Source organism: Peromyscus eremicus, chromosome 23, assembly GCF_949786415.1.
Source record: "Peromyscus eremicus chromosome 23, PerEre_H2_v1, whole genome shotgun sequence".
Taxonomy (NCBI): Eukaryota; Metazoa; Chordata; class Mammalia; order Rodentia; family Cricetidae; genus Peromyscus; species Peromyscus eremicus.
Window position 1 is genome coordinate 4,979,006 of NC_081438.1, and position 26,479 is coordinate 5,005,484.

The 26,479-nt window shown below is 46.3% G+C and overlaps 1 protein-coding gene across 3 annotated transcripts in view; it reads left to right on the forward strand.

Moving 5' to 3' along the window:
• Sppl3 (signal peptide peptidase like 3) overlaps positions 1-24,869 on the forward strand; it is a 102,871-nt gene extending 78,002 nt beyond the window's left edge. For all 3 annotated transcript variants that reach the window (XM_059248741.1, XM_059248742.1, XM_059248743.1), the window contains 8 exons: positions 13,119-13,238; positions 13,738-13,816; positions 15,383-15,495; positions 18,629-18,735; positions 19,136-19,299; positions 22,344-22,543; positions 23,102-23,211; positions 24,321-24,869. In XM_059248741.1, coding sequence (XP_059104724.1) covers positions 13,119-13,238; positions 13,738-13,816; positions 15,383-15,495; positions 18,629-18,735; positions 19,136-19,299; positions 22,344-22,543; positions 23,102-23,211; positions 24,321-24,392 — 965 coding nt within the window. In that variant the 3' untranslated portion in view covers positions 24,393-24,869. The remainder of the gene's footprint in view (positions 1-13,118; positions 13,239-13,737; positions 13,817-15,382; positions 15,496-18,628; positions 18,736-19,135; positions 19,300-22,343; positions 22,544-23,101; positions 23,212-24,320) is intronic.
• Positions 24,870-26,479: the final 1,610 nt, after the last annotated feature.

Here is a 26,479-nt window from a genome sequence, read left to right on the forward strand (position 1 = left end):
TGTGTGAAAAGTTCAAACCCAGGGGGCCTGGAAAGATGGCTCAGTGGTTAAGAGCACTGGCTGCTCTTCCAGAGGACCCAGGTTCAATTCCCAGCACCTAAATTGAAGCTCACAACTGTCTATGACTCCAGTTTCAGGAGACCTGACACCCTCACACCAATGCACAATTTTTTTGCTATTTTTGTTTTTATTTTAATTTAACTTTATTTTATGTGCATTGGTATGAGGGTGTTGGATCCCCTGGAACTGGAGTTACAGACAGTTATGAGCTGCCATGTCGATGCTGGGAATTGTACCACAGTCCTCTAGAAGAGCGGCCAGTGCTCTAAACCGCTGAGCCCCATCTCTCGAGCCCCCAATGCACATTATAAAAAAAATGTAAAAAAGTTCAGAACCAGGCACAGTAAACATTAATATCTTAGGGTTCCTGACTAGGTGAGAAACATACAAAGAAAGCCTGGAGACTTGTGCCTGTAATTCCAGCACTTGACTAGGAGTGAAGATCTCCAGCTCAAAGTTATCCTGGGCTCATTATAGTAAGACCCTGTCTTTTTAAAAAAAAAAAAAAAAAAAGTCAGATTTAAACAATACCTATCCACAAGTCCAGCCCTACAGAAAGTACTAGAAGGAAAACTCCAACCCAACCCAAGAAAGTTAGCTGCACCCAAAAAAACACAGGCAATAGATAATCTCACACCAGCAAATCCCAAAGAAGGGAAACACACACACTACCATCAAAAAATAACAGGAATTAACAATCACTGGTCATTAATCTCTCTTAATATCAGTGGACTCAATTCACCTATAAAAAGACACAGGCAACAGAATGGATACGAAAACAGGATCCATCCTTCTGCTGCATACAAGAAACACATCTCAACTTCAAAGAGACATTACCTCAGTAAAGGGTTGGGAAAAGATTTTCCAATCAAATGGACCAAAGAAACAAGCTGGTGTAGCAATCCTAATCTCTAACAAAATAGAATTCAAACTAAAATTAATCAGAAGAGATGGAGAAGGACATTTCATATTCATCACAGGAAAAAGCCATCAAAATGAAGTCTCAATTCTGAACATTTATACCCCCTTTATGCCACATTTGTAAAAGAAACATTACTAAAGCTTAAATCACACATCACACCCCACACACTAATAGTGGGAGACTTCAACACCCCACTCTCAACACTGGACAGGTCTGCCAGACAGAAACTTATCAGAGAAATAAGGGAACTAACAGATGTTATAACTCAAATGGACTTAACAGACATCTATAGAGCATTTCACCCAAACATAAAAGACTATACCTTCTTCTCAGCATCTCATGGAACCTTCTCTAAAATTGACCACATACTCGGTAACAAAACAAATCTCAACAGATTTAAAAAAAAAAAAAAAAATTAAGCCTGGTGGCCATGGCACACACCTTTAATCCCAGCACTTAGGAGGCAGAGCCAGGTGGATCTCTGAGTTCGAGGCCAGCCTGGTCTACAGAGTGAGATCTAGGACAGGCACCAAAAACTACACAGAGAAACCCTGTCTCAAAAAAACAAAGAAGAAAAATATTAACTCACTATATCTTACCAGATCACCATGGCTTAAAGTTAGACGTCAACAACAACACAAATTACAGAAAGCCTACAAACTCATGTATGGTGGTATTGTGTTCCCCAAAATATTGTGCACCCTAATAAACTTATCTGGGGTCAGAGACAGAACAGCCAGTAGATACAAAGGTTAGAAAATGGTGGCACTCACACCTTTAATCTTAGCACTCCAGAGGTAGAAATCCCTCTGGATCTCTGTGAGTTCAAGGCCACATTGGAAACGGCCAGGCATGGTGACACACGCCTTTAATCCCAAGAAGTGAGCCTTTAATCCCAGGGAGTGATGGTAGAAGGCAGAAAGATATATAAGGCGTGAGGACCAGAAACTAGAAGCATTTGGCTGGTTAAGCATTTGGCTGGTTAAGCTTTTAGGTTTTGAGCAGCACAGTTCAGCTGAGAGCCATTCGGATATGAGGACACACAGGCTTCCAGTCTGAGGAAACAAGATCAGCTGAGAAGTTGGCCAGGTGAGGTAGCTGTGGCTTGTTCTGTCTCTCTGATCTTCCAGCTTCACCCCAATACCTGGCTATAGGTTTGATTTTATTAATAAGACCTTCTAAGATTCATGCTACAGTCATGGAAACTGAATAATGCTCAACTGAATCACCACTGGGTCAAGGAAGAAATAAAGAAATTAAAGACTTCCTAGAATTCATTGAAAATGAATGCACCACATACCCAAACTTACGGGACACTATGGAAGCAGTGCTAAGAGGAAAATTCATAGCACTAAATGCCCACATAGAGAAGTTGGAGAAATGTCACACTAGTGACTTAACAGCACACCTGAAAGCTCCAGAACATAAGAAGCAAAGTCACCCAGGAGGAATAGAGGACAAGAAATAATCAAAACTGAAGGCTGAAATCAATAAAATAGAAACAAAGAGAGCAATACAAAGAATCAATGAAACAAAGAACTGGTTCTTTGAGAAAATCAACAAGATAGACAAACACTTATCCAAAGTAACCAAAAGCAGAGAGAGATTATCCAAATTAACAAAACTAGAAGTGAAAAGGGGGATATACTAACAGACAACAAGGAAATCCAGAGAATCGATAGTTCATACTTCAAAAACCTGTACTTCACAAAATCAGAAAATCTAAAAGAAATGGACAGTTTTCTGGACAGGTACCACGTACCAAAATTAAATCAAGACTAGATAAACAATTTAAATAGACTATAAGTTTATAAGACTGTAAACCCCCCTAAGGAAATAGAAGCAGTCATTAAAAGTCTCCCACCAAAAACAGCTCAGGGCCAGATGGTTTCAGTACAGAATTCTACCAGAATTTCAAAGAAGAGCTAATACTCTTTAAATTGTTCCGAACAATAGAAACAGAAGGAACATTGCCAAACCTTTTTACGAGGCTACAGTTACCCTGATAACCAAACCACACAAAGATGCAACAAAAAAAGGAGAATTACAGACCCATCTCCCTCATGAACATTGATGCAAAAATAATCAATAAAATATTGGCAAACCAAATCCAAGAACATATTTTTAAAAAAAAAAATCGTCCACCATGATCAAGTAGGCTTCATCCCAGAGATGCAGAAGTGATTCAACATATGAAAATCTGTCAATGTAATCCACCATATAATAAACAAAAAAAAATCATATGATCATCTCATTAGATGCTGAAAAAGCCTTTGACAAAATCCAACACCCCTTCATGTAAACATCTTGGAGAGATCAGGGGTACAAGGAGCATACCTAATCATCATAAAGGCAATATCAAGCCAACGGCCACCATCACCTTAAATGGAGAAAAACTCAAAGTGATTCCACTAAAATTGGGAACAAGACAAGGCTGTCCACTCTCCCCATACTCATTCAACATAGTACTTGAAGTTCTAGCTAGAGCAATAAGACAACAAAAGGAGATCAAGGGAATACAAATTGGAAAGGAAGAAGTCAAACTTTCACTTTTTGCAGATGATATGGTAGTATACATAAGTGACCCCAAAAATTCTACCAGGGAACTCCTACAACTGATAAACTCCTTCAGTAGTGTGGCAGGATTTAAGATTAACTAAAAAAAAACAAAAAAAAAAAACAAAACAAAACAGTATCCCTCCTATATACAAATGATAAATGAGCCGAGAAAGAAATCAGAGAAACATCACCTTTTACAATAGCCACAAATAACATAAAATACCTTGAGATAACTCTAACTAAACAAGTGAAAGACCTGTAATGACAAGAACTTTAAGTCCTTGAAGAAAGAAATTGAAGAAGATATCAGAAAATGGAAAGATCTCCCATGCCCACAGATAGGTAGAACCAACTTGGTAAAAATGGCCATCTTAACAAAAGCAATCTACAGATTAAATGCAATCCCCATCAAAATCCCAATACAGTTCTTCACAGACCTCGTAAGAACAATACTCAACTTCATATGGAAAAACAGAAAACCCAGGACAGCTACAACATCCTGTACAATAAAGAAACTTCCAATGGCATCACCTTCCCTGACCTCAAGCTCTACTATAGAGCTAGAGTAATAAAAACAGCTTGATATTGGCATAAAAACAGACACATGTATCAATGGAATCGAATCAAAGACCCTGACATAAATCCACACACCTATGAACACTTGATTTTTGTGTGTGTGTGTGTGTGTGTTTTTTTTGTTGTTGTTGTTGTTGTTTTGTTTTTCGAGACAGGGTTTCTCTGTGTAGCTTTGCGCCTTTCCTGGAACTCACTTGGTAGCCCAGGCTGGCCTCGAACTCACAGAGATCCACCTAGCTCTGCCTCCCGAGTGCTGGGATTAAAGGCGTGCGCCACCACCGCCCGGCTGAACACTTGATTTTTGACAAGCTAAAATTGTACAATGGAAAAAAGAAAGCATATTCAACAAATGTTGCTGGCATAACTGGATGTCGACATGTAGAAGAATGCAAATAGATCCATATCTATCACCATGCACAAAACTCAAGTCCAGGTGGATCAAAAACCTCAACATAAATCCACTTACACTGAACCTGATAGAAGAGAAAGTGGGAAGTAGCCTTGAATGCATTGGCACAGGAGACCAGTTCCTGAATACAGGAATACACCAGTAGCACAGACGCTTGAGATCTACAATTAATAAATGGGACCTTCTGAAACTAAGACGCCTCTGTAAGGCAAAGGACACAATAAGACAAAAAGGCAGCCTACAGAATGGAAAAAGATCTTCAACCCCACATCTCACAGAGGGCTGATTTCCAAAATATATAAAGAACTTGAGAAACTAGACATCAAAATACCAAATAATCCAATTAAAAAGGGTACAGATCTAAACAAAATTCTCGGCAAAAGAATCTCAAATGGCTGAAAGACATTTAAGGAATTGCTTAACATCCTTAGACATCAGGGAAATGCAAACAAAAACGACTCTGAGATACCATCTTACACCTGTCAGAATGGCTAAGATCAAAAACATTGATGACAGCTTATGTTGGAGAGGATTCAGAGCAAGGGAAACACTCCTCCACTGTTGGTGGGAGTGCAAACTTGTACAGCCACTTTGTAAATCAGTATGGCGGTTTCTCAGAAAAATGGGAATCAGTCTACCTCAAGACTGAGCAATACTACTCTTGGGCACATACCCAAAGGATGCTCCATATACCACAAGGAAACTTGCTCAACTATGTTCATAGCAGCATTATTTGCTGACTCCCATGGGAGGCCTTATCCTTTCTGGGGAGCAGATGGGGGGCGTCATGTAGAAAGGAGGTGGGGGAAGGGAACAGGAAAAGAGGAGGGAGGGGAAACTGTGATTAGTATGTAAAATAAATTTTAAAAAATTTAATAAAGTCAAAGCTAGGTGGTGGTGGCGGCGGCGCACGCCTTGAATCCCAGTACTTGGGAGGCAGAGGCAGGCGGACCTCTGAGTTTGAGGACAGCCAGCACTGTTACACAGAAGCTGTTTTTCAAAAAATAAAAAAGTCAAAATTCATACATACATAAAACAATTAGGCAGAAAGAGGCAGGGGTTTCCATCCAGATCATCTCCCTGTGTCTGCTGTGAGAGGCATGTAGAGATCTCTGTCATACACACCAGTCTGTCCGTCGGTCCGTTCTTTATTAGATAGGGTTTTACTGTGTAGCGTTAGCTGGCCTAGAACTCAGTATATAGACCAGCCTGGCCTCAGATTCATAGAAACCCACCTGCCTTTGTCCTCCCGGTATTGGGATTATGAGTGTTGCGCCACAGTGTCCGGCCCAGCCCTTCATTCAGTTAGGAGCAAGCCTTCTTTTAAAAACCCACATAAATTCCATTGCCTGACTTCAGTTCTTACATGGCCTCCAGGGACAGATCTGATGGCTGGTGAAGGAAGGAAGCAAAGACAGACTCACAGAAGGAAAATCTGGGATAGGGTAGACTGAGTTCCCTGTTGGAGAAACTGCAGCCATGAGGCTTGTGAGTTTATTACGTAGAGTTGAACAGAGAGGCAGGACTTATGTTCTACAGCGGGATCAGGGAGGCAGGTTTAGCTAAGCTCAGCTGGAGTGGGTTGGAGAGCCGCCTTCATACCCTAAATATCCCCAGGAAAACACTACCTCCCCCATGGACTCCCAAAGAAGGCTTTGCCATTTCTCTGAGCCTCAGCAGGAAGTTGCCATTTTCCCATGGGTTTGAAACATTGGGGCCCTTGACACGGCCAGCTCATGTCAACAGCACACATCCATTTGGGGCTTTCTCCGCTCCCTGCACCAGACACCTTGAAGTACTGAACTATGAAAATGGTGGATATACACTTGGAATCCTCTTGTTAATAAAGAATACACATCTTTAATCGCCCTGTTTTGACTGTAAAGCCCATAAAAACTAGAGATTTCTCCTAATCCCTCCTGTTGCATAGTCTATGATAGTTATTGATAAATAGTTAATCAAAAGATACAAAGTCAGCGGTGTAACAACTACCAGTTCACACTGGTACTCTCACTGTCTGCTCCATGACCAGGTGTGTGTTTTGCCTTTGGCTGTGTTCACTAATAATGGTGTGAGCTGGGCATGGTGGCTTACTTGACAGGTGAAGGGAGGGAGTTAGGAGTTCAGGGTCATTATCATGAATTGGAGGCCAGCCTGGGCTACGTAAGACTGGGTTCCAAAAAATAAAAAACTGTGTTTTTAATTCCATAATCATGCCTTTGTATTAGATTGACTTTAGTTCTAAAGATAATGCAGTTGGACCTGTGTAAGCCTTGTGGTTATTGTTGCTATTTTAAGTGTCCTGCTCTATTTTATTTTGCATTTAAATTGCTGGCTATCCCTTCTCCTGTAGAACCTTTCTCTCTGGTGCCCAGGAAGTATAGAAGTATAGTGGCAGCAACTGAAAGAATTCCCCTTGCTCAGTGACATCTTGGTTTAAACTTGGTGGTTCAGAAGAGAAACCCAATGCATTGTAGCATCTTCTTTGTTCTTTGTGTTCATTTGTTTTTAGTTAACATGCCAGATAAAACTTAGATTTACTAGAAATACATCTTACAGGCTTGCTAATGTGATCTTCTTTCTAACAAGCATCTTTTTTTTTAAAGATTTATTTATTATTATGTATATAGTGTTCTGCCTGCATGTATGCTTGCAAGCCGGAAGAGGGCGCCAGATCTAATTACAAATGGTTGTGAGCCACCTTGTGGTTGCTGGGAATTGAACTCAGGACCTCTGAAGGAACAGGCGGTGCTCTTAACCTGAGCCATCTCTCCAGGCCTCTAACGAGCTTCTTCATTTTTGTGTGGGTCAGGATGACCTCACAGTCACTAGATAGCCAAGTATAATCTTGATCTGCTACACTTGCCTCAACTCACTGGGGTCATAGCCAGGCACCACACTCAGAGATGAACTGATTGTGTTTATCTGTAGATTGTAGCATGCTTTGTTTTACAGGAGAGGAGAGAATGTGGACATGGTTTAGGTCTGTGGACTTTGTGGTGACAGATTTTGTACCCTAATAAAATTTGCCTGAAGATGAGAGGACAGAACAAGCCACTAGATTAAACATAGAGGCCAGGCAGTGGTGGCACACACCTTTAATCCCAGCACTGGGAAGGAAGTGATGGCTGGGTGGAGGAAGGTACATAAGGCACAAGGAGACAGGAACTGAAGGCTTTTCAGGCTGAAGAGTCCTAGAGGGTAAGACGTGGCTTGATCCTTTGTCTCTCTGATCTTCCAGCATTCACCTCAATGTCTGGCTCCAGGTTTTTATTGAAAGACCATTTAGGAATTAGTGTTACAGGACTTAAAAGGGGGTTTGGTTTGTTATCTAATAGCAGAGTCATTTATGTTCAAGACAATTGCTTCTGTACTTTTCTTTAGCTCTTTGAACTACAGAAGAGTCCCTGTGTTCAAAATTGTTTAGGGGAAATGGTGTCACAGAGCTTTGTCCCGTAAGTGCACACTCAGAACCCATGTGGCATGCTCAAAGCAGACCATTTCCTGGGTCATATCTGTTTGTCACCACACCTTGGTCACTTTTCCCAAGTGAAATACTTGACCGTCACCTAACCAGTAAGAAGCAATATTGTTAGCCGGGCGGTGGTGGCACCTTTAATCCCAGCACTTGGGAGGCAGAGGCAGGCGGATCTTTGTGAGTTCAAGGCCAGCTGGTCTGCAGAGCGAGATCTAGGAAAGGTGCAAAGCTACACAGAGAAACCCTGTCTCGAAAAAAATCACACACACAAAAAGGAAGCAATATTGTTTTGAAGAAATATTTAATGCTTTATTTCCCCTAAAACTCTAATAACTCTTGGGATAGGCCAATTTAAATTCTTAAGACCAGAGTTTTTTGTTTGTCTTTTTTTTTTTTTTAAGACAAGCTGTCCTTGAGCCATAATCCTCCTGCCTACATTCCTCAGGTATTAAGATTATAGGCTTTTGCCACTGCCCGTTTCTGTTTGTTCTTTCAAAAATGTATTACTTTCTTTTTGCTCAGGTTGGGGGCAAGATACAAGAGTCTCTGTTCTTCATTATGCAGGTCCTGGGGATGGAATTCAGGACATGCAGGACATTAGGCTTGGCACAGGTGTCTTTGCCCAACAGTGAGCTCTCTGACCAGCCCCCATGCCTGGTTTTGAGAGCAGATTGGTGTGGTGTGTGTGTGTGTAAGATTTATTTTAAAAGGAAGTACATATGTATATGGGAGGGCATGGGCACATGAGTGCAGGTAGTTGTAGAGGCCAGAAGAGGGCATCGGATCCCCTGGAGCTACACATCGATGCAGTTGTGAGCTGTGTGGTAGGGGTTCTGGGAAGGGAACTCAACTTGACCTCGGAGAGCTGTCCCCAGCCTGACGGTGGTGTTCAGTGGTGACTGGTCATCTCAGCCGTGACGCCCGCGTCTCACCCTAGCTGTGTGTCTCACTTGCAGCCTTAACACAGTCTCACTTCAAATTGTCCAGTGTAGTAAACTGTGTGACAGTTTTTCATGACATCTCAGCGGGACAGTTATGTGGATGGCATACAAGACACAGCAGGGCGGTTCCCTTCCTCCACTGACATCAGTTTGTCAGTCCCTTCTCTGTCCAGTACTGTGCTCATAGTTCTCAACTCGGGTACAAAGTAAACTTCTCTGTGTAGATTTTTAGCTAGAGCTAACCCTAGAAATTTAATTGCAGTTATCTAAAGTGTAATGTTAAAAACTCGTCAGAGCCAGCAGGGTGGCTCAACAGGACGCTTGTTGCCAAGCCTGATGACCTACCTGAGGTCAGGCTATGGCACACCCACACATAAACACAAACATAGTAAGTAAGGGCTGGAGAGATGGCTCAGAGGTTAAGAGAACTGACTGCTTTTCCAGAGGTCCTGAGTTCAATTCCCAGCAACCACATGGTGGCTCACAACCATCTGTAATGAGATCTGGTACCCTCTTCTGGCCTGCAGGGGTACATGCAGGTAGAACACTGTATACATAATAAAAATAAATAAATCTTTAAAAAAAATAGTAAGTAAATAAGTAACTGTAATTCTAAATAGTGACAATCTCTTTAGGTGATTTCAATGGACAACCAACAATTAAGAATACTGAGTCAGCCTAGAGAGATGGCTCAGAGGTTAAGAGCACTGGCTGCTCTTCCAGAGGTCCTGAGTTCAATTCCCAGCGCCCACATGGTGGCTCACAACCATCTTTTTTTTTTTTTTAAAGATTTATTTATTTACTGTGTATACAGTGTTCTGTCTGCAGGCCAGAAGAGGGCACCATATCTCTTTACAGATGGTTGTGAGCCACCATCTGTAATTGCTGGGAATTGAACTCAGGACCTCTGGAAGAGCAGTCAGTCAGTGCTCTTGACCTCTAAACCATCTCTCCAGCCTTTTGTTGTTGTTGTTTTGGCTTTTTGAGACAAGGTTTCTCTGTGTAGCCCTGGCTGTCCTGGAACTCACTCTATAGTCCAGGCTGGCCTTGAACTCACAGAGATCCGCTTGTCTCTGCCTCCAGTGCTGGGATTAAAGGCGTGCGCCACCACCACCTGGCTCACAACCATCGATAATGAGATCTGGTGCCCTCTTCTGGCATGCAGGCAAACATGCAGCAGAACACTGTATACATAATAAATCAATCTTGCCGGGCGGTGGTGGCGCATGCCTTTAATCCCAGCACTCGGGAGGCAGAGCCAGGCGGATCTCTGTGAGTTCGAGGCCAGCCTGGTCTCCAAAGCGAGTTCCAGGAAAGGCGCAAAGCTACACAGAGAAACCCTGTCTCGAAAAACCAAAATAAATAAATAAATAAATAAATAAATAAATAAATAAATAAATAAATAAATAAATAAATAAATAAATAAATCTTAAGGAGGAAAAAAAAATGGGGGCCTGAAGAAATGATTCAGCGGTTAAGAGCACTAACTGCTCTTCCAGAGGACCAGGTTCAATTTCCAGCACCCACATGGCAGCTCACATCTGTCTGTAACTCCAGTTCTAGGGGATACCCTCACACAGACAAATGTGCACATAAAATACAAATAAATAAAATATTTTAAAAAAAAAAACCACTGAGCTACATCCTGCTCTATCCCAGGACTTTTCCTCTATTACTCTCCTATTCTGGTGCCTTAAAATTTCACACACAATGCCTTTTCCGATTGGCTGTTTGAAGCTGTCTTTCCTCCAGCTCCCTACCAGAACGAGAGTAAATCCACTGACCGAGAAACGATGTTTATTCTTTTTCATCATGTGTACATGAGTGTTTCTGTATGTGGGTATGTGCATGTGAGTGCAGGAGTCCTCAAAGGCAGGAGGAGGAGAGTGTTGGATCCCTGAAGGGGAGTTACAGGTGGTTGGGTATGCTTTTAACCAATGAGCTTCTCTCTAGCCACAGGAAGTTTTCTGTTAGGATTTTATTTTATATTATGTGTGTAAATGTATTTGCCTCTGTGTCTGTGTCTGTGTGTGTGTGTGTGTGTGTGTGTGTGTGTGTGTGTGTACATACCATGAGCATGCCTCATGTCCAAGGAAGCCAAATGATATTAAGTCCCCTGGAACTGGAGTTACAGACTTGTGAGCTGCCATGTGGGTTCTCAGAACTGAACTTGGGTCCTCTGTAAATGCAACAAGTGCTCTAAACTGCTCTTTCCATCCCCAAAATTTTTAATGCCTGTATGTAAGCATGTGTGTGCTTGTGTATTAAACTGGAGGACAACCTTAGATGTCACTACAACAGTGCCGTCCACCTCCTTTAGGACAAGGGCTCTCATTGGCATGGGGCTCAGCAGTTACTGACATCCCGCCCCAGACACCCTCTTGTCCCCTCTGCCCTAGTGCCGGCCAGCATCCCAAGTGCACCACTGCACCGGGTTTTGTTTTGTTTTTTAACGTGGGGTTTTGGGAATTAAACTGGGGTACTTGGGCTTCCAAAAGCAATGTGTTACCAACTGAGCTATTCCCCAGCTCCAGGAAATTATTGTTTTTTATTTTCCCTTCGAGACAGTGTCTCACTCTGAAGCCCTAGCTACTTGGAACTCATGCCGTAGACCAGGCTGACCTTGAACTCATAGAGATCTGCCTACCTCTGCCTCCCGAGTGCTGGGATTAAAGGTGTGCGCCATCTCGCCCAGCTCAGAGGGAAGTGTTCTTGGTCACTGTCGTAGTGAAAGCCGCAAGGACAGCAAGCCCCTCACAGTCTCTGGCCTAGAACCCCCAGGTCACACAGTAATCCCAAGAGCCCCTGCATGAAGTGTGTGGACACATTCCCGCCAGCCTGAGTGGGAAGCTAGATTCCTTGAAGGACAACGATGGCAGCTATAGGACCTGCAGTTTGAATAAAAATTGAAATCATGGCAAGTCTAGAAACTGATGGCCCTTGCTAGTTCACTGGTTTGTAGCTGTAGTTTTCCCGCCAGTCCCACAGCCGCTCTGACACGACCAAGTAAACACAGAGACTTATATTGCTTACAAACTGTATGGCCGTGGCAGGCTTCTTGCTAACTGTTCTTACAGCTTAAATTAATCCATTTCCATTAATCTATACCTTGCCACATGGCTCGTGGCTTACCGGCATCTTCACATGCGGCTTGTCATGGTGGCGGCTGGCAGTGTCTCTCTGACTCAGCCTTCCACTTCCCAGCTTTATTCTCCTCCTTGTCCCGCCTACACTTCCTGCCTAGCCAACGGCCAATCAGTGTTTTATTTATTGACTAATCAGCAACACATGTGACATACAGAACGTCCCACAGCACTGGTCTTAGGAAATCTCTCTAGAGCTGGAAGGGTGGGTGGCTCAGCAGTTAAGAGCACTGGCTTTTCTTGCAGAGGACCTGAGTTCCAGCACCCACTTAGAACTGCCTGTAACTCCAATTCTAGTGGGATCTAGTGCCCTCTTCTGGCACTTCTGGGCACTACAAATCTGTGGTACACAGACCTACAAATGAGCAAATCTCCATATACATAAAATAAAAAATTTAAAAATATTTCAGAGTTGGAAAGATGACTCAAAGGTTAAGAGCATTTACTGCTCTTCCAGAGTTTCTGAGTTCAAGTCTCAGCAATCACATGGTGGCTTACAACCATCTGTAATGAGATCTTCTGGCCTGCAGACAGAACACTGTATACATAATAAATACATACATTTTTTTTTTTCCCAAGACAGGGTTTCTCTCTGTAGCTTTGGTACCTTTCCTGGATCTCGCTCTGTAGCCCAGGCTGGCCTCAAACTCACAGAGATCCGCCTGGCTCTGCCTCCCGAGTGCTGGGATTAAAGGTGTGCACCACCACACCCAGCGATAAATAAATCTTTTTTAAAAAAAATACATTTCAGTATTTTCTATACTCTCAGGTAGATGAATTCTGTTCTGGCCACATACTGAGGTATTTCCTTGATGCTCTGTTACTTTCCAGTTAAGGTCTTAAAAATCCTTAAGCTGTGAAAACAACATAAATGGATTCTAAAATGTCTGAGCTCTTCTTTTAGCCTGGAAAAGGTAATGTCAGCTCACTGTGTAAGACTCGGCCTGTACAGTAAATTATGAAGGGGGGTACGTGGACATCTTTGCTGTTATGAAGTCAGTGGTTAATGTGTCCTGTTTCCTGTTTCCAGGTATCCAAACAATTGACTCCACCCAAGCTCTGTTCCTGCCGATTGGAGCGTCCGTCTCTCTCCTAGTAATGTTCTTCTTCTTCGACTCCGTTCAAGTAGTTTTCACAATATGTACAGCAGGTAAGTTAGCTTCCAGTGTACTGAGAGGAGAAATCCGTGTCTTTAGTCACTGTTGAAATATGACCTATCTGCCATGCCATGTGAGTTGTGTCTTCACCGTCTGTGAGCACGATCTGAAAGGAGGGCGGGCACTGGAAAACTCGGTAGCTTTAGTGACACCAAACGCTGGGACTTATTTCTGGCAGCAGGTACGCAAAGGTCTCGGTAGGCATGGCAGCCGTTCACCCTCCGGTAACGTGTTTGCAGATGGAACTACTGACAGCTAATCAAAGTCCTTAGCTGCCAGCTTTTAAAAGTGAACAGAGGTCAGGTGACTTGGGGGTTCCCCCTTTGCCTGCTGCTTACTCTTTCCTACTGAGTTAAGAGACTAAGAAATGTCTTTAGGTAACTTTCCCACTTGTCAAGAGATGTTAGAAAACTATTTTACATGAGTTAATGCCATTTTTCCTGTAATTCGTAAAGAAAATATTTTTTAATGAAATGTATTTTCTTTCCCTAGTTCTTGCAACCATAGCTTTTGCTTTTCTTCTCCTCCCGATGTGCCAGTATTTAACGAGACCCTGTTCGCCTCAGAACAAGTGAGTTCTTAGGACGGGGATTGGCTGAAATACACAGACGGCCAGAGATTGGGGGTTGGGATGCTTGGCTGCACTTGCTGAAACTGGAAGATGATGTCCCCTTTGTACAAGCGTCATGGCAGAGGAACACGGACAGGTGTTCAGAAGTGGGAATGGCTGGACTCTGCTTCCTGCTGAGCTAGATGAGGAAGGACCAGGCAGTGAGGGTGTGAGAATAGTGACTGACTTCAGAACTCCCTACTGCTCTGGTGAGCTGCATAGACTGCTGCCTTGTTCAGTGTGTGGTTCACACCCTCTCCTCCAGGAGCCATCGCTCCATGTAACCAGTGTGCCGGTGGAGATAGCGTTGGGATTGATCAGTTATGGCAGCTGGTTTTTCCAGAAATTAGTGGTGACTAAGTAGATTTTCCTCCCAGCTTACAAATCTTAATTATTTCATCATTGCTAAATTAATGGAATCTGTTCCTTCTCTTGGTTTTTTCTCTTAAGAATAGGATTTCCCTTATGTTGGGCTCTCCCAGAGCCTGAGGTTGTTAGTAAACTTCTGGAAACCCATGTTGATAAGTTAGTATAAAAACATACTGTCCGAGCAGTGCAGTGGTCCCGGGCTAACAGTGCTGTTTGAACTAGCCTGATGGCTTGATCCTTAGACTCTGAAGTGGAAGGACAGACAGACTCCACAGAGTTGCCACCTGGCCTCCACACACGTAATCATAGTAATACGTACAATGTAAATCTTAGAAGTGAAATGCATTTCTAAATGAGAGCTAAAGAATAATTGCTGAGTTTTTCTAAGATGACTCCAACAAGGCTTGAATCTTATAAATAAAATCAAACCTGAGGCCAGTTATTGGGGTGAGCACTGGAAGATCAGAGAGACAGAACAAGCCACAGCTAACCTCACCTGGCCAACTTCTCTGCTGATCTTGTTTCCTCAGACTGGAAGCCTGTGTGTCCTCATATCCGAGGACATGGCTCTCAGCTGAACTGTGCTGCTCAAAACCTAAAAGCTTAACCAGCTAAAATGCTTAACCAGCCAAATGCTTCTAGTTTCTGGTCTTCACACCTTATATATCTTTCCTTTCTACCATCACTCCCTGGGATTAAAGGCGTGAGTCACCATGCTTGGCTGTATCCTTGAACAGATGGATTTCTGCCTCTGGAATGCTAGGATTAAAGGCATGTGCTACCACTTCCTATCCTCATGTTTAATATTATGGCTGTTCTGTCTCTGACCCCATATAAGTTTATTATGGTGCACAATATTTCGGGGAACACAATACCACCACATTTCCCCTTTTCATCTAATTAAAAAAGCTTATAACTAATACAAGAAAAATTATATCCAGTAAGTATATACAATACACACAGTCAAGATTACATTAACGATGTCAAGTCCATGAACATTTGACAAATTCAGACAAATTCAGGGTCTTAGTTTCCCTGGTAATTAGGTGTTTCCTACGGCTCTGCTCAGCCATTCTGAGGTCCGGTCACTAAGAGCCACAGGGGCATTTGGTTATTGAACGCAACATGCCCCTCACCCCGATAAACGTGTGTTTCCAGGATTTCCTTTGGTTGCTGTGGGCGTTTCACTGCTGCGGAGCTGCTGTCCTTCTCTCTGTCTGTCATGCTCGTCCTCATCTGGGTTCTCACTGGCCACTGGCTCCTTATGGATGGTGAGTAATTGGACCTAGCGTGCTTTCATAGGTCTCGACTTCACCTGGGGCCGGGACCCACGTGAGTAGTGAATTGTAAAAACAACAGGACAACCAGTCAACAGTAGGAGGTTCCCGACTGTGCTGTGACCAAAGGTTAGCTCCAAACCAGACACACGGTGCTCCAGTGTTGTGACAGTGTGCTCCATGGTGCAGCACCATGTGCCTTCACCAGACCCTTGGTCCTGAAAACAGTGTCTCTGCCGCAGTACAGAGTTCCCTGTCCCAGAAACACGGTGCTATAGTAGAAAACGGAAAGTTTTCATGTTCTCTGCTGCCGTTTCCCAGCATGTAAATACTGGATTAGCATAGCTTGGGGTGGGGTGTGCTAGAATACTGACTTTTACAACTGCTGTCTGAGCCAGGCTTGGTGGCACAGGCTTTGTTTTTTCCAAGACAGAGTTCTTCCGTGTAGTCCTGGCTGTTCTGGAACTCCTTCTGTAGACCAGGCAGCACATGCTTTTAATTCCAGCACTCAGGAGTTCTTGAACTCTGTAAGTTCAAGGTCAACTAGTCTACAAAGCAAATTCCAGGAGTCAGGGTCACATGGCGAGACCCTCTCAAAAACTAACAAAGAAATAAATAAAATTGCTATTTTGGGTTGCTGGCCTAATTTTCATTTTAAAAGAAATAATTGAATAAATTTTAGCTTGGAATTAGGACAGAATTTCCAACAATTTCTAAAATGGTGTTAAGCATACTTCTAGCGTTTTGTATTGCATATTTATGCAAAGCAGCATTCTTGGCATTGACAGTGATAACAAACAACTCTAGGAAGTACTTAAGTTTATAATTTTGATCAGTAAGTGTTTGCTTTGTATACCAGTTTATATGCCTACTCTCCAGGGTCACATCGAAATGTGTTCTGAGTCTACGTCACAGACAGGCAGTCCTAAAACACTCCTGTCCCTGGTTCTCTCAGTGAGACCAGCCACAGCCTTGCCTGCCATGACCTGCCTTGGCCCTGGCATCTGCCAGTCGGCTTTCCCAGGCTGCATCTGACTTCTTCTAGTTGAGTTGACAAAATGTTTTCAAGGTCACCTGTCACTAGTTCTTCCTTTTGAAGACTGTTCGGAGGACCTGAGTTCAGGTAGCTCACACAGCCTGTAAGGATAGCTTCGAAGGATCCCACCCCTTCTGGTTCTGCAGGCATCTGCACACCCATTAAAAGTTAAAATATTTTAAAAAGCTATATTCTAGCTGGGAGGTGGTGGCTGCATGCCTTTAATCCCAGCACTCAGGAGGCAGGTGGATCTCTGTGAGTTAGGGGATAGTCTGGGATACATATAAAGATCCTGTCCCAAAAAAATAATTTTTTGATAGATGTAAGGTATTTACTGAAGACAAAGTACATTTCAGTGCTCGTGGGGCCAGAATGCTCTGATCTCAAGGTGTTTCCCAGGGTGAGGCTTATTTACTGCACTCTGCTCTCCACTATTTAAAACAAAACATGCAGCCAGGCAGTGGTGGCGCGCGCCTTTAATCCCAGCATTGGGAGGCAGAGCCAGGCGGATCTCTGTGAGTTCAAGGCCAGCCTGGGCTACAGAGTGAGTTCCAGGAAAGGCGCAAAGCTACACAGAGAAACCCTGTCTCGAAAAAAACCCAAAAAAAAAACAAACAAAACATGCATACTAACAAATTGGATGTGCTTATTTACTTTTACATATGTGTGTATATGTATACACACACACACATATATATATATACATATATGCTGAATGTTTCATTTTGCAAGATGTGTAGAATACCCTTGGTGTTTTTCAGAGTTGATCAGTATCTTGAGTTTATTATCATCAGGGCACCAACAATGCCATTTCACAGAAACACAGTACAAAATGGCAGAGGGTGTTCAGGGCCAGAGCAGAAACTGTTGGCGATTGTGTCCAGATCCCAAGTCAGAATTCATTTAACAGTTATTTATGAAGTTCAAGTCCGCTAACATGTTACAATCCAAAACGAATTGATGCATGTTAACACAGGAAGAACGATGGTGTGAAACCGGTCTTCATGTCTGTGATTTAACCATTGTTCTGTGAGGGCAGAAAGAAAACTCCTGTGCATGAAGATGCTGGATCTCCTTGTGCAGTGGCTGGGTTTCAGGCCACAGTCATTGATACTACATGGCACATGAGCAGTCCGGTGCACATGGTCATGACCAGTGCTTCCGTGAGGTGCTGTGGGGGTACAGAGGTGAACACTGTTGGGCCTCCCAGTTGTCACATTTGATTTTTTTATTACTAATTTTTGACTGTTGTTAGAAATCCTTACTATTGACTAATTTTTTGCTAAACACAGTTTAAGAAACGTGCTTTAAAGGGTGTTTGTATAAATCAGGTCAGAGAAATAGGAGAAAGGTTGCTAGAGAGAAGGCTGTGGACAAATATTAAGGTTGACAAATTGATGGAGGAAATGCCGTGGAGGGAGAAGAGTGAATCACTGAACAGTGTGTCTAAGTGAAGTAAGGGGATGTGACTCGGAATAAGTTGCCCCCCCCCCTTTTTGGAGATAAGGGAGGGTCTCTCACTATGGGGACCATGTTAGCCTTGAACTCACAGAGATCCATCTGCCTCTGCCCTTCCGAGTGCTGGGATTAAAGGTGTGCCACACACCTTTAATCCCAGCACTCGGGAGGCAGAGGCAGGTAGATCTTTGTGAGTTCGAGGCCAGCCTGGTCTACAGAGCGAGATCCAGGAAAGGCGCAAAGCTACACACAGAAACCCTGTCTCAAAAAACCAAAAAATAAAAAAATAAAGGTGTGTGCCACTCTGGCCAGCTAAGCTGACTTCTTAACAAGAATAATATATATGCTCTACCTGCGGTGTTGAGAAACGGGTGAGGAGGTATCTTCCAGGCCTGTAGCTAACGCTGGCCCAGTCCCCGGGTCTCCAGACAGCCCAGCTTTGTGTGGTAGTAAGAGAAGAGCTGCACCTACCCAAAATCCCAGCGCTCCAGGTGGGCTGCTGCGGGAAGAACAGTTGTCTGGAAAAACTCAGAGCACTCCTGCAGACTCTGGAGGGCTCGGTAGTCAAGAGCTTGTGGGAAGAGACCTACCATCCACGTGCTGACCGCTCCCCGTGTTTACCCCTGCTCCCAGCTCTGGCCATGGGTCTCTGTGTTGCCATGATCGCCTTCGTCCGCCTGCCCAGCCTCAAGGTCTCCTGCCTGCTTCTCTCAGGGCTTCTCATCTACGACGTCTTCTGGGTGAGTGTCTGCCTCAGCAGCGGCCCGTTCTCCTTTGAGTTTAATTGAAGCTAAATACCCAAAGCCTGGCGTGCCACCGACCATCTCGGGTGAGTCCTGCTGCTCCAGGGCTGCAGCTGTTGAGCACGTACAAGCACGTCTGTCCCTTTGAGGCGGCCTCTAATGCAGTAGGTAGTGTGTGTGACGGGGCAACAGGCTGGGAGCACTCTTGCCCAGGAGCACTCCGTTCTAGTGGGAAGACGCAGCACCCTGCAGGCCAGCACGGGAGTGAGAATTCTCTTCCCCTTCACACGTGCAGTCAGAGCCTTGAGCAGCCTTACGGTCTGGTTCCAAGCTGTTTGGACAACAGAGCGGGTGGCTGCAGCTTTCTTCTCTCACAGTCGTCTCTCCGTCTGGGCAGGTGTTCTTCTCAGCCTACATCTTCAACAGCAATGTCATGGTGAAAGTGGCCACACAGCCCGCTGACAATCCACTTGACGTTCTGTCTCGGAAACTCCACCTCGGACCCAATGTCGGGCGTGATGTTCCTCGCCTGTCTTTACCTGGGAAATTGGTCTTCCCAAGGTAAGACTGGCCTGTGGGTCCCCATCCTGCAGTGAACGAACATATACTGCCTTCTTGTGTGTCTTCCCCGCCATGGGAATCCATCTCTCTTCTGTAATCCCAGTAACAAAATGCCCACCGAGGCCCCGGAGAGGACAGGGTTACCTTGCTCACGATCTAAGGGGGCGCAGCCCATCCTGGCAAGGGAGGTGCCTGTGGGGGCTACAGCTTCACCACTGGTGTGGGGAGCCTGGGGTATGGCTTGTTCTCTCTCCAAGGAAACAGAGTCCCTCAGGATGCACACCATTGCCCCAGAGGGACCCCTTCCTCCTGCTAGGCCTTGCTTCCTGATGGCTTCACCACCTTGGAAAACAGCCGTGAGCTGGGAAGTATCCAAACAGCCTAGCAGGCAGGACACGGGTTGTAGTCTTTATACTATTCACCTCTGATTCTGCTCTCATATGACCTGAGAGGATCCATGAAATTATTTCAGGGTTAAGACTTACCTTACGGGGCTGGAGAGATGGCTCAGCGGTTAAGAGCACTGGTTGTTCTTCCAGAGGTCCTGAGTTCAATTCCCAGCAACCACATGGTGGCTCACAACCACCTGTAATGAGCTCTGGCGCCCTCTTCTGGCATACATAATAAATAAATAAATCTTAAAAAAAAGACTTACCTTACTGCCTAAAATGTGATGTGGTTGACTTTTTTTTTTTTTTTTGGTTTTTTGAGACAAGGTTTCTCTGTGTAGTTTTGGCGCCTGTTCTGGATCTCACTCTGTAGACCAGGCTGGGCTCGAACTCACAGAGATCTGCCTGGCTCTGCCTCCCGAGTGCTGGGATTAGAGGTGTGCACCACCACCGCATCCCGGCCAGTGGTTGACTTTTTTTCAAATTTGATAGGCTACTGAGAAGAATGCGTATTCCACAGCTGTTGGAATATTCTATAGACATCTAATTTTTTATCTAAATCAACTACATTTGTATCAACGGTTCTCAACCTGTAGGTTGAACAACTCTTTCACAGAGTTGCGTGTCAGATGTTTACATTATGATTCATAACAGTAGCGACAACAATGATGTCACGCTTGGGGTCAGCACAGCATGAGGAGCTGTGTTCAAGGTCGCAGGGTTAGGAAGGGTGAGAGCAGGCAAGAGTAGTCTGTCTGTTGTTTTGGAAAATGAGGAAGCAAACCGCTCTGTGCTGAGGACTGAGCCCAGCACTGTCACATCCCACCAGCAGTGACCGTCCTGTGTGGAGGATGTCACCTGTCCTCACCAGAGACACAGGACTGCCATCCTCGGGGCACTTCTGACGTTGTCTAAAGCCAGACCACCTCCTCCAGCCGTCCCCAGACTGTGTGACATGTGACTAGTTCCAGTTTTCAGAGTAGCTCATTCTCAACTGAACCACCTCATCTGGCGCCTGGTTCTAAGCCTCCGAGATGGAAGAGTGCCGAGTGAAGCTGTCTCCGTGGCTGTCCTGGCACACGGGAGGCACTGTCATGCCATGGCCCCCAGCTGCATTTGTTCTCCCCAGCCACCTGGCTGGTTCTGGAGAGGAGACCCAGGCTCCCCTCCCTTCCTGGGCCTCGGGACAGGGCCCGTTTCTCACTGCGCACAGCCTTTCTGTTGCTCGGCTTCTCGGCTGGCTGGCACCTCACATGATTTCTGGTGACGTTCTTTGTCACCCTGGCCCTTCTCATTCACAGCACCATAGAGACATTAAGCTGCCTCCTCCACCTTGACACGGGTGCTCATTTATCACACAGCGGCATGTCACTGCGGTTTCTGCTTTTTACAGTCGGCTGAAATGAACAAAATCTGGGGTTTTTTTCTTGAGACATTTGTAAAAATATGTTCTCCTGGTAACAGTCTCAGTGAAGCAGTCTTGGCAACCAGTGTGCTGTTTCAGTGTCTGTCTAGATTTGCCCAGGGGACATTAAGTCACACAGAATTTAGCTAAGAGTGCTGCCTGCAAAGTATCCGGAGTAAGTAGTTGATAACAAGGCTTGCTAGAGATAACTTAGGATACTAGGGTGTAAATATTTGCTCCCCAGGACTCACCAGCTGTAATCCCCCAGTCCTGTAACAACGGAGACACCCCTCACGGAGAGCCCCAGTCCTGTAACAGAACACTCCAGCTGCGTGCAGGGTCACACCCCCAAGTCCCCAGCACTCTTACCAAGAAAAGCATGATGGAGTTAGTGGGCAAGATGAGCCTGGGTGACAGCTATTCCAAACACCACGCTGACGTACTTCCAGTGGTTCCCACTCTGCGGTGTTAATCTCTCCTCTGCCTGAGTGACCAGACTTGCAGTCTCCTGTGCATTTCAACTGTTCAAAGTGTAGCCTGGGCCCAAGAGCCGAAAGAGATTTAGGGATGACAGTGTGTGGAGTGCCCAAGCCTAAGCCGTCTGGAAGTTAGTGACCCCTTCTATTCTGTCGGCTCCTCTTGGGACGTTAGCCGCAGTCCGCCTCATGCTTTTTTATTCTCTCAGTGAAGAGCTTCCTCCTTTCCTCCCCAAGTGTGCGCAGTCATTTCTCACTGGGGAGCGTATTTCTGTAACATGTTGACAGGTAGTTTCAGGAGTGAACGGGTCACAGATGGTGATATTCCCGTAAGGGGTCACCCAGCACTCACTGTTCCCTGGAAGCAGTGGCGGCTCCTTGGAGACTGCCGAGGCCAATGCTCTGAGGTCTTTGCACTTTTAGAAGCTAGTGTTGAACTTGCTGTTAGTGGTGCATGCCGGCAATCCCAGAATTCAGGAGCCCAGGGAGCGATGTTAGTTTGAGACCAGCTTTGGCCCAGGCATGGTAGCACACACCTTTAATCCCAGGATTTGGGGGAGAGGCAAGTCAGTGACCCCTTCTATTCTGTCGGCTCCTTGTGAGTTCACAAGTGTCAACTTGTGAGTTCCAGGCCAGCCAGGGCTCCAGAGAGACCCTGTCTCAAACCAAGAGAGACAGGTAGAGCTCCTTCGATGTCTTAAAAGCTAACAGACTTCAGACAGAAGCATAGGATTGTGGAGTGCGCTGTCCCTGACCTGTGGTACTGTGTTCCAGCTCCACTGGCAGTCACTTCTCCATGTTGGGCATCGGGGACATTGTGATGCCTGGCCTCCTGTTATGCTTTGTCCTTCGCTATGACAACTACAAGAAGCAAGCCAGTGGTGACTCGTGCGGCGCCCCTGGCCCGGCTAACATCTCTGGGCGCATGCAGAAGGTCTCCTACTTCCACTGCACCCTCATCGGGTACTTCGTAGGTGAGAGACCGGCAGGACAGCGGCCAGTCCTCCTTCCCCAACACTCAGTGAGACCAGAAGAGCAGGAACTGCTGCTTAGAACCCGAGGGGTCCTGGAGGGGGTGTGCGCCACGCGCCAGCTCTCAGTCCCCACACACTGCCCTCCAGCGGTTCCAGTGCATACACATCTCTGACTTCATGCACACAAACGAGCACAAACGGGAAGCTCAGTGGTCACTAGGCCAGAAGTAGAAACAGTACGTGCGCGTGCTCGCGCTCTCCCTGTGCCCTGCAGAGTGTGTACAGAAGCCCGGTGGGTACCTTCACTGACCTGGCATACACCTGAGGTCTTGTCCGTCTGTGAACCCCGAGGTTTCAGGCTAGCATCCCCATCTAGCAGGTAGAGGCTGAGAGGGAAGGCTCAGGCAAGCTTGTGAGGCTGTCGAGTGTCCTAAGTCTATCCTCACCTCAGGAGGCCGTCCGCAGAGTGGGCTGTGAGCCAGGCATGGGGTTTGGAGGGGCTTCACTGGCCTCCGTTTCCATGACGATTCTACCCGTTAACGATGTCTTCTCGCCTAGGTCTGCTCACTGCGACGGTGGCATCGCGAATCCACCGAGCCGCCCAGCCCGCTCTCCTCTACTTGGTGCCATTTACCTTATTACCGCTCCTCACCATGGCCTACTTAAAGGTGAGCGCGCGCGGTGGCTCCTCCATAACCACAGGAAGGGCTGATGAAGTCACTGCATCGTCACGGGTCACGATCCAGTGGTTAGCTGAAATCACATGAGTCACCCCGCTGGGACCTCGTGTTTGATTGCAGCAGCGACCTCGGCCATGGGCACCAGGGCAGTCCTGTCCCCTCAGCACTCAGAGACTGAGAGTTCAGGACCAGCCTGGGCAGCTTAGCACCATTTGGAAAGGGCTGGAGCTCAGTAAGGCACCCAGAGGCCCCGTTGCCCCTGGTGGCTTTTACTATCAGCTTTGTTTGAGAGAAATGATGTAATACTGAGGCAGGAAAGATGGGTCAGTCGCTCAGAGTCCTTGCTGTTCTAGAGGGTCCAACTTCAGTTTCCCAGCACTGTGTGCCCATCTGTATTATCACTCTAGTTCAGGGGATCCAGCACCTTCTCTAGGACTTCATGGGCACTGGGCACACAGGTGCTCAACATCCACACATGCAGAATCTAAATAAGTAGTTACTGTTAAGGCAGTATATGGCCCCTGTCCCCCAAATTTAGAGTATTTTTTTTCTTTTTAAAGATAAAGACAGGGTTTCACAATGTAGCCCAGGCTGGCCTACTCACAAGGATGCACCTGCTGACTGTATATACGACTGTGCACAACCCTAAAGGTGTGTGTGTGTACCTGTGTCGGCCCAAAGAGTGATTCCTGGCCGGGTGGTGGTGGCGCATGCCTCTAATCCCAGCACTCGGGAGGTAGAGGCAGGCGGATCTCCGTGAGTTCAAGGCCAGCCTGGGCTATAGAGTGAGTTCCAGGACAGGCTCCAAAGCTACACAGAGAAACCCTGTCTCGAAAAACCAAAAAAAAAGAAAAAAAAAGAAAAGAAAAGAAAAAAGAAACAGAGGTTCATGAACATGCTAGAGAGAGAGAACTTCCCTCAGGGCTCAGGGTGGGTGTGAGGAGTCCCCAGCGATGAGCTTCTGCATACCCAAGAGGCCTGGGGCATCTGCAGTGAGGAAGGTTGATGCTCTGTGATGGCCACAGAAACATTCTGATAGGAGAAAGGACAGGTGCCTCCTGTCTGACCCTGAGCTCATCCGTGTCCCTTGTCCCCAGGGTGACTTACGAAGGATGTGGTCTGAGCCATTCCACTCCAAGTCCAGCAGCTCCCGGTTCCTGGAAGTATGATGGATCACGAGGGAAGTGACCAGAATGTTGTCATCGCCCTTCTCTCTCACCTCACGGTTTCGTTTCCTCTAAAAGCTGGCCTGCTCCGCGCAGGAGCAGCAGTGTGACTGGGGTTTGTCTGCAGGGAGTGCAGGAGGGTGCTGGAGCCTGCCTGGGAGCCTTCTCTTCTGCACACTGCAGAGTGGACCCTTCCAGAAGTGACTGCCCTCTCCGGGTTTATGGATCGGCACCGGACTGTTTCCTTGCGGGAGCAGCAGAGCGGACTGACTTAACAACTCGAGACGGCCAGGACTTGTTCCAGAGCGTTGAACACTAAAGGACGGGGAAAATAGCGAACGCAAGTCTTCAGTGAACCCTCCAAAACTTTGGGACCAGTTCCTATGGGGGACTCCATTTCAGAGACCTGGGACAGAAGGTCTGTCCTCCTTTTTTTTCTTTTGGATTTATTAAATATTTTCTGTGGTGTGAAGTGACTTATTCAATCCACAGACATGACTTCTTACAACGTACACCTAAGAATCTGTTGTAATGACTGTCCAGCCGTGTTGGCAGTGAGCGAGAACACGGTTTTATACATACGTACATATATATATATATATATATATATCCGCGCACATAGCTAGCTAGGAGTAAGCAGCCACTGACCCTGCTAAGATCATGCCGTGTAGCAGACAGGCTTGCTGTGGTTTGAGCATGCAGAGCAGTTGACTATGGCTTCCTTGCATAAGCTGTCGTCTCCCCGACGAGTCCCCTGCAGTTGTGAACTGTGGACGCGTTGAACGGAGAGACTCTTGAGCTCTGGGGACTCCACTTCTTTTGATCAGTGTAGCAAATTAGGGATAAAAAGGTTGAACTTTCTGACCCTTTTCTTTTTACAGGCTTCTCCTCGCAGTTTTTAGTAACCGCCTCTGAACCAGTGCATGTGTTAGAGCCGCCAGGTGTCTGTGCTTTCGGATCATAGTAATGTACTACCTGTAAATACATTTTTCTATTTTCTATTTTTTTGTATTTTTTTTGACATTCGTTTCATTGGTGCGCTGTATTTTCCATACCCTCACTCCTCTAAGAAAAATCAAAAAGGAAAAAGCAACACAGTCCTGTCCCTGCTGTGGTGATTACAGTTTGGTTCACCTGTGGTGACGGTGGGCACTGGGGACAGATGTCAGTTGCCTCTCTGGAATTGGGACTAAAGTCCACGAGCTGGTGAGCTGGGCCTGAAGCAGGCTGTATCATCGCTTCAGATCCTGGCCTTGTGCCGTCGGTGGCCTCCGCAGGGCCGGGCACGGCGTCGGTGTCAGCCTGGTGACCTGCCTGGGTTCAGCGCAGACAGGGCACGGATCGGAGTCTGTTCTTCCTGGAGTCGTCGCCAGCCTGGCCTGCCTGTGCAGGGAGTTGGTGCTGTGGGCCCCGGGGCCGGCCGCTGTCCCCATCTCCCCAGCGGAGCAGGACGCTGGCAGCACGGTGTGGGTTCCCGTCGTCGTCGTCATTCTGCTGAAGGGTTTGAGGGGCTGGGTTTTGTCTCTAATAAATGACTCCTTTTTCTAGCCTTTGTCCTGACTTCACTTTTGGGGGTTGGTGCTGAGCTCCTCCAACTTCCTTCCTCTGTGCCAGAGACTGATGGGAAACCCATCCCCTGTCGTCACCTGCAACTCTGGCTCCATGGGGGCGACGTCACAGTGCAGAGGCTCCCACTGTCTGCAGAGCCGACTGCTTAGTGCAGGGGTGCTGGTGGGGAGGGGACTCCACGGTAAGCGCCTGCCCGGAGGGGCCAGGAGGGCCTGGTGGGCGGTCAGTACTTCAGTTCCAGACCAAGGAACGCCATCTGTCTCTTTGGCGTGAGTTAGTGGGAAGAAGTCTTGCGTGCCGCCCTGACTTCAGCGTCCATCCGCGAGCCTGTCTTCAGAGCCTTTGAAGTACTCCCCAGAGCCTTGGCAGATGCCCGGAGGTCCTCCAGTTCTGGAGGGCTATCAGAGGGAAGTGGGGCCTCGGGGAGACCCAGTCCCCTGCCTGTGCCTGTTACACCCTGTCCTGCTCTTCCTGGTCACTCAGTGGAAGGTTCTGACATGTTCTCAGGTCTGTCAGGCAAG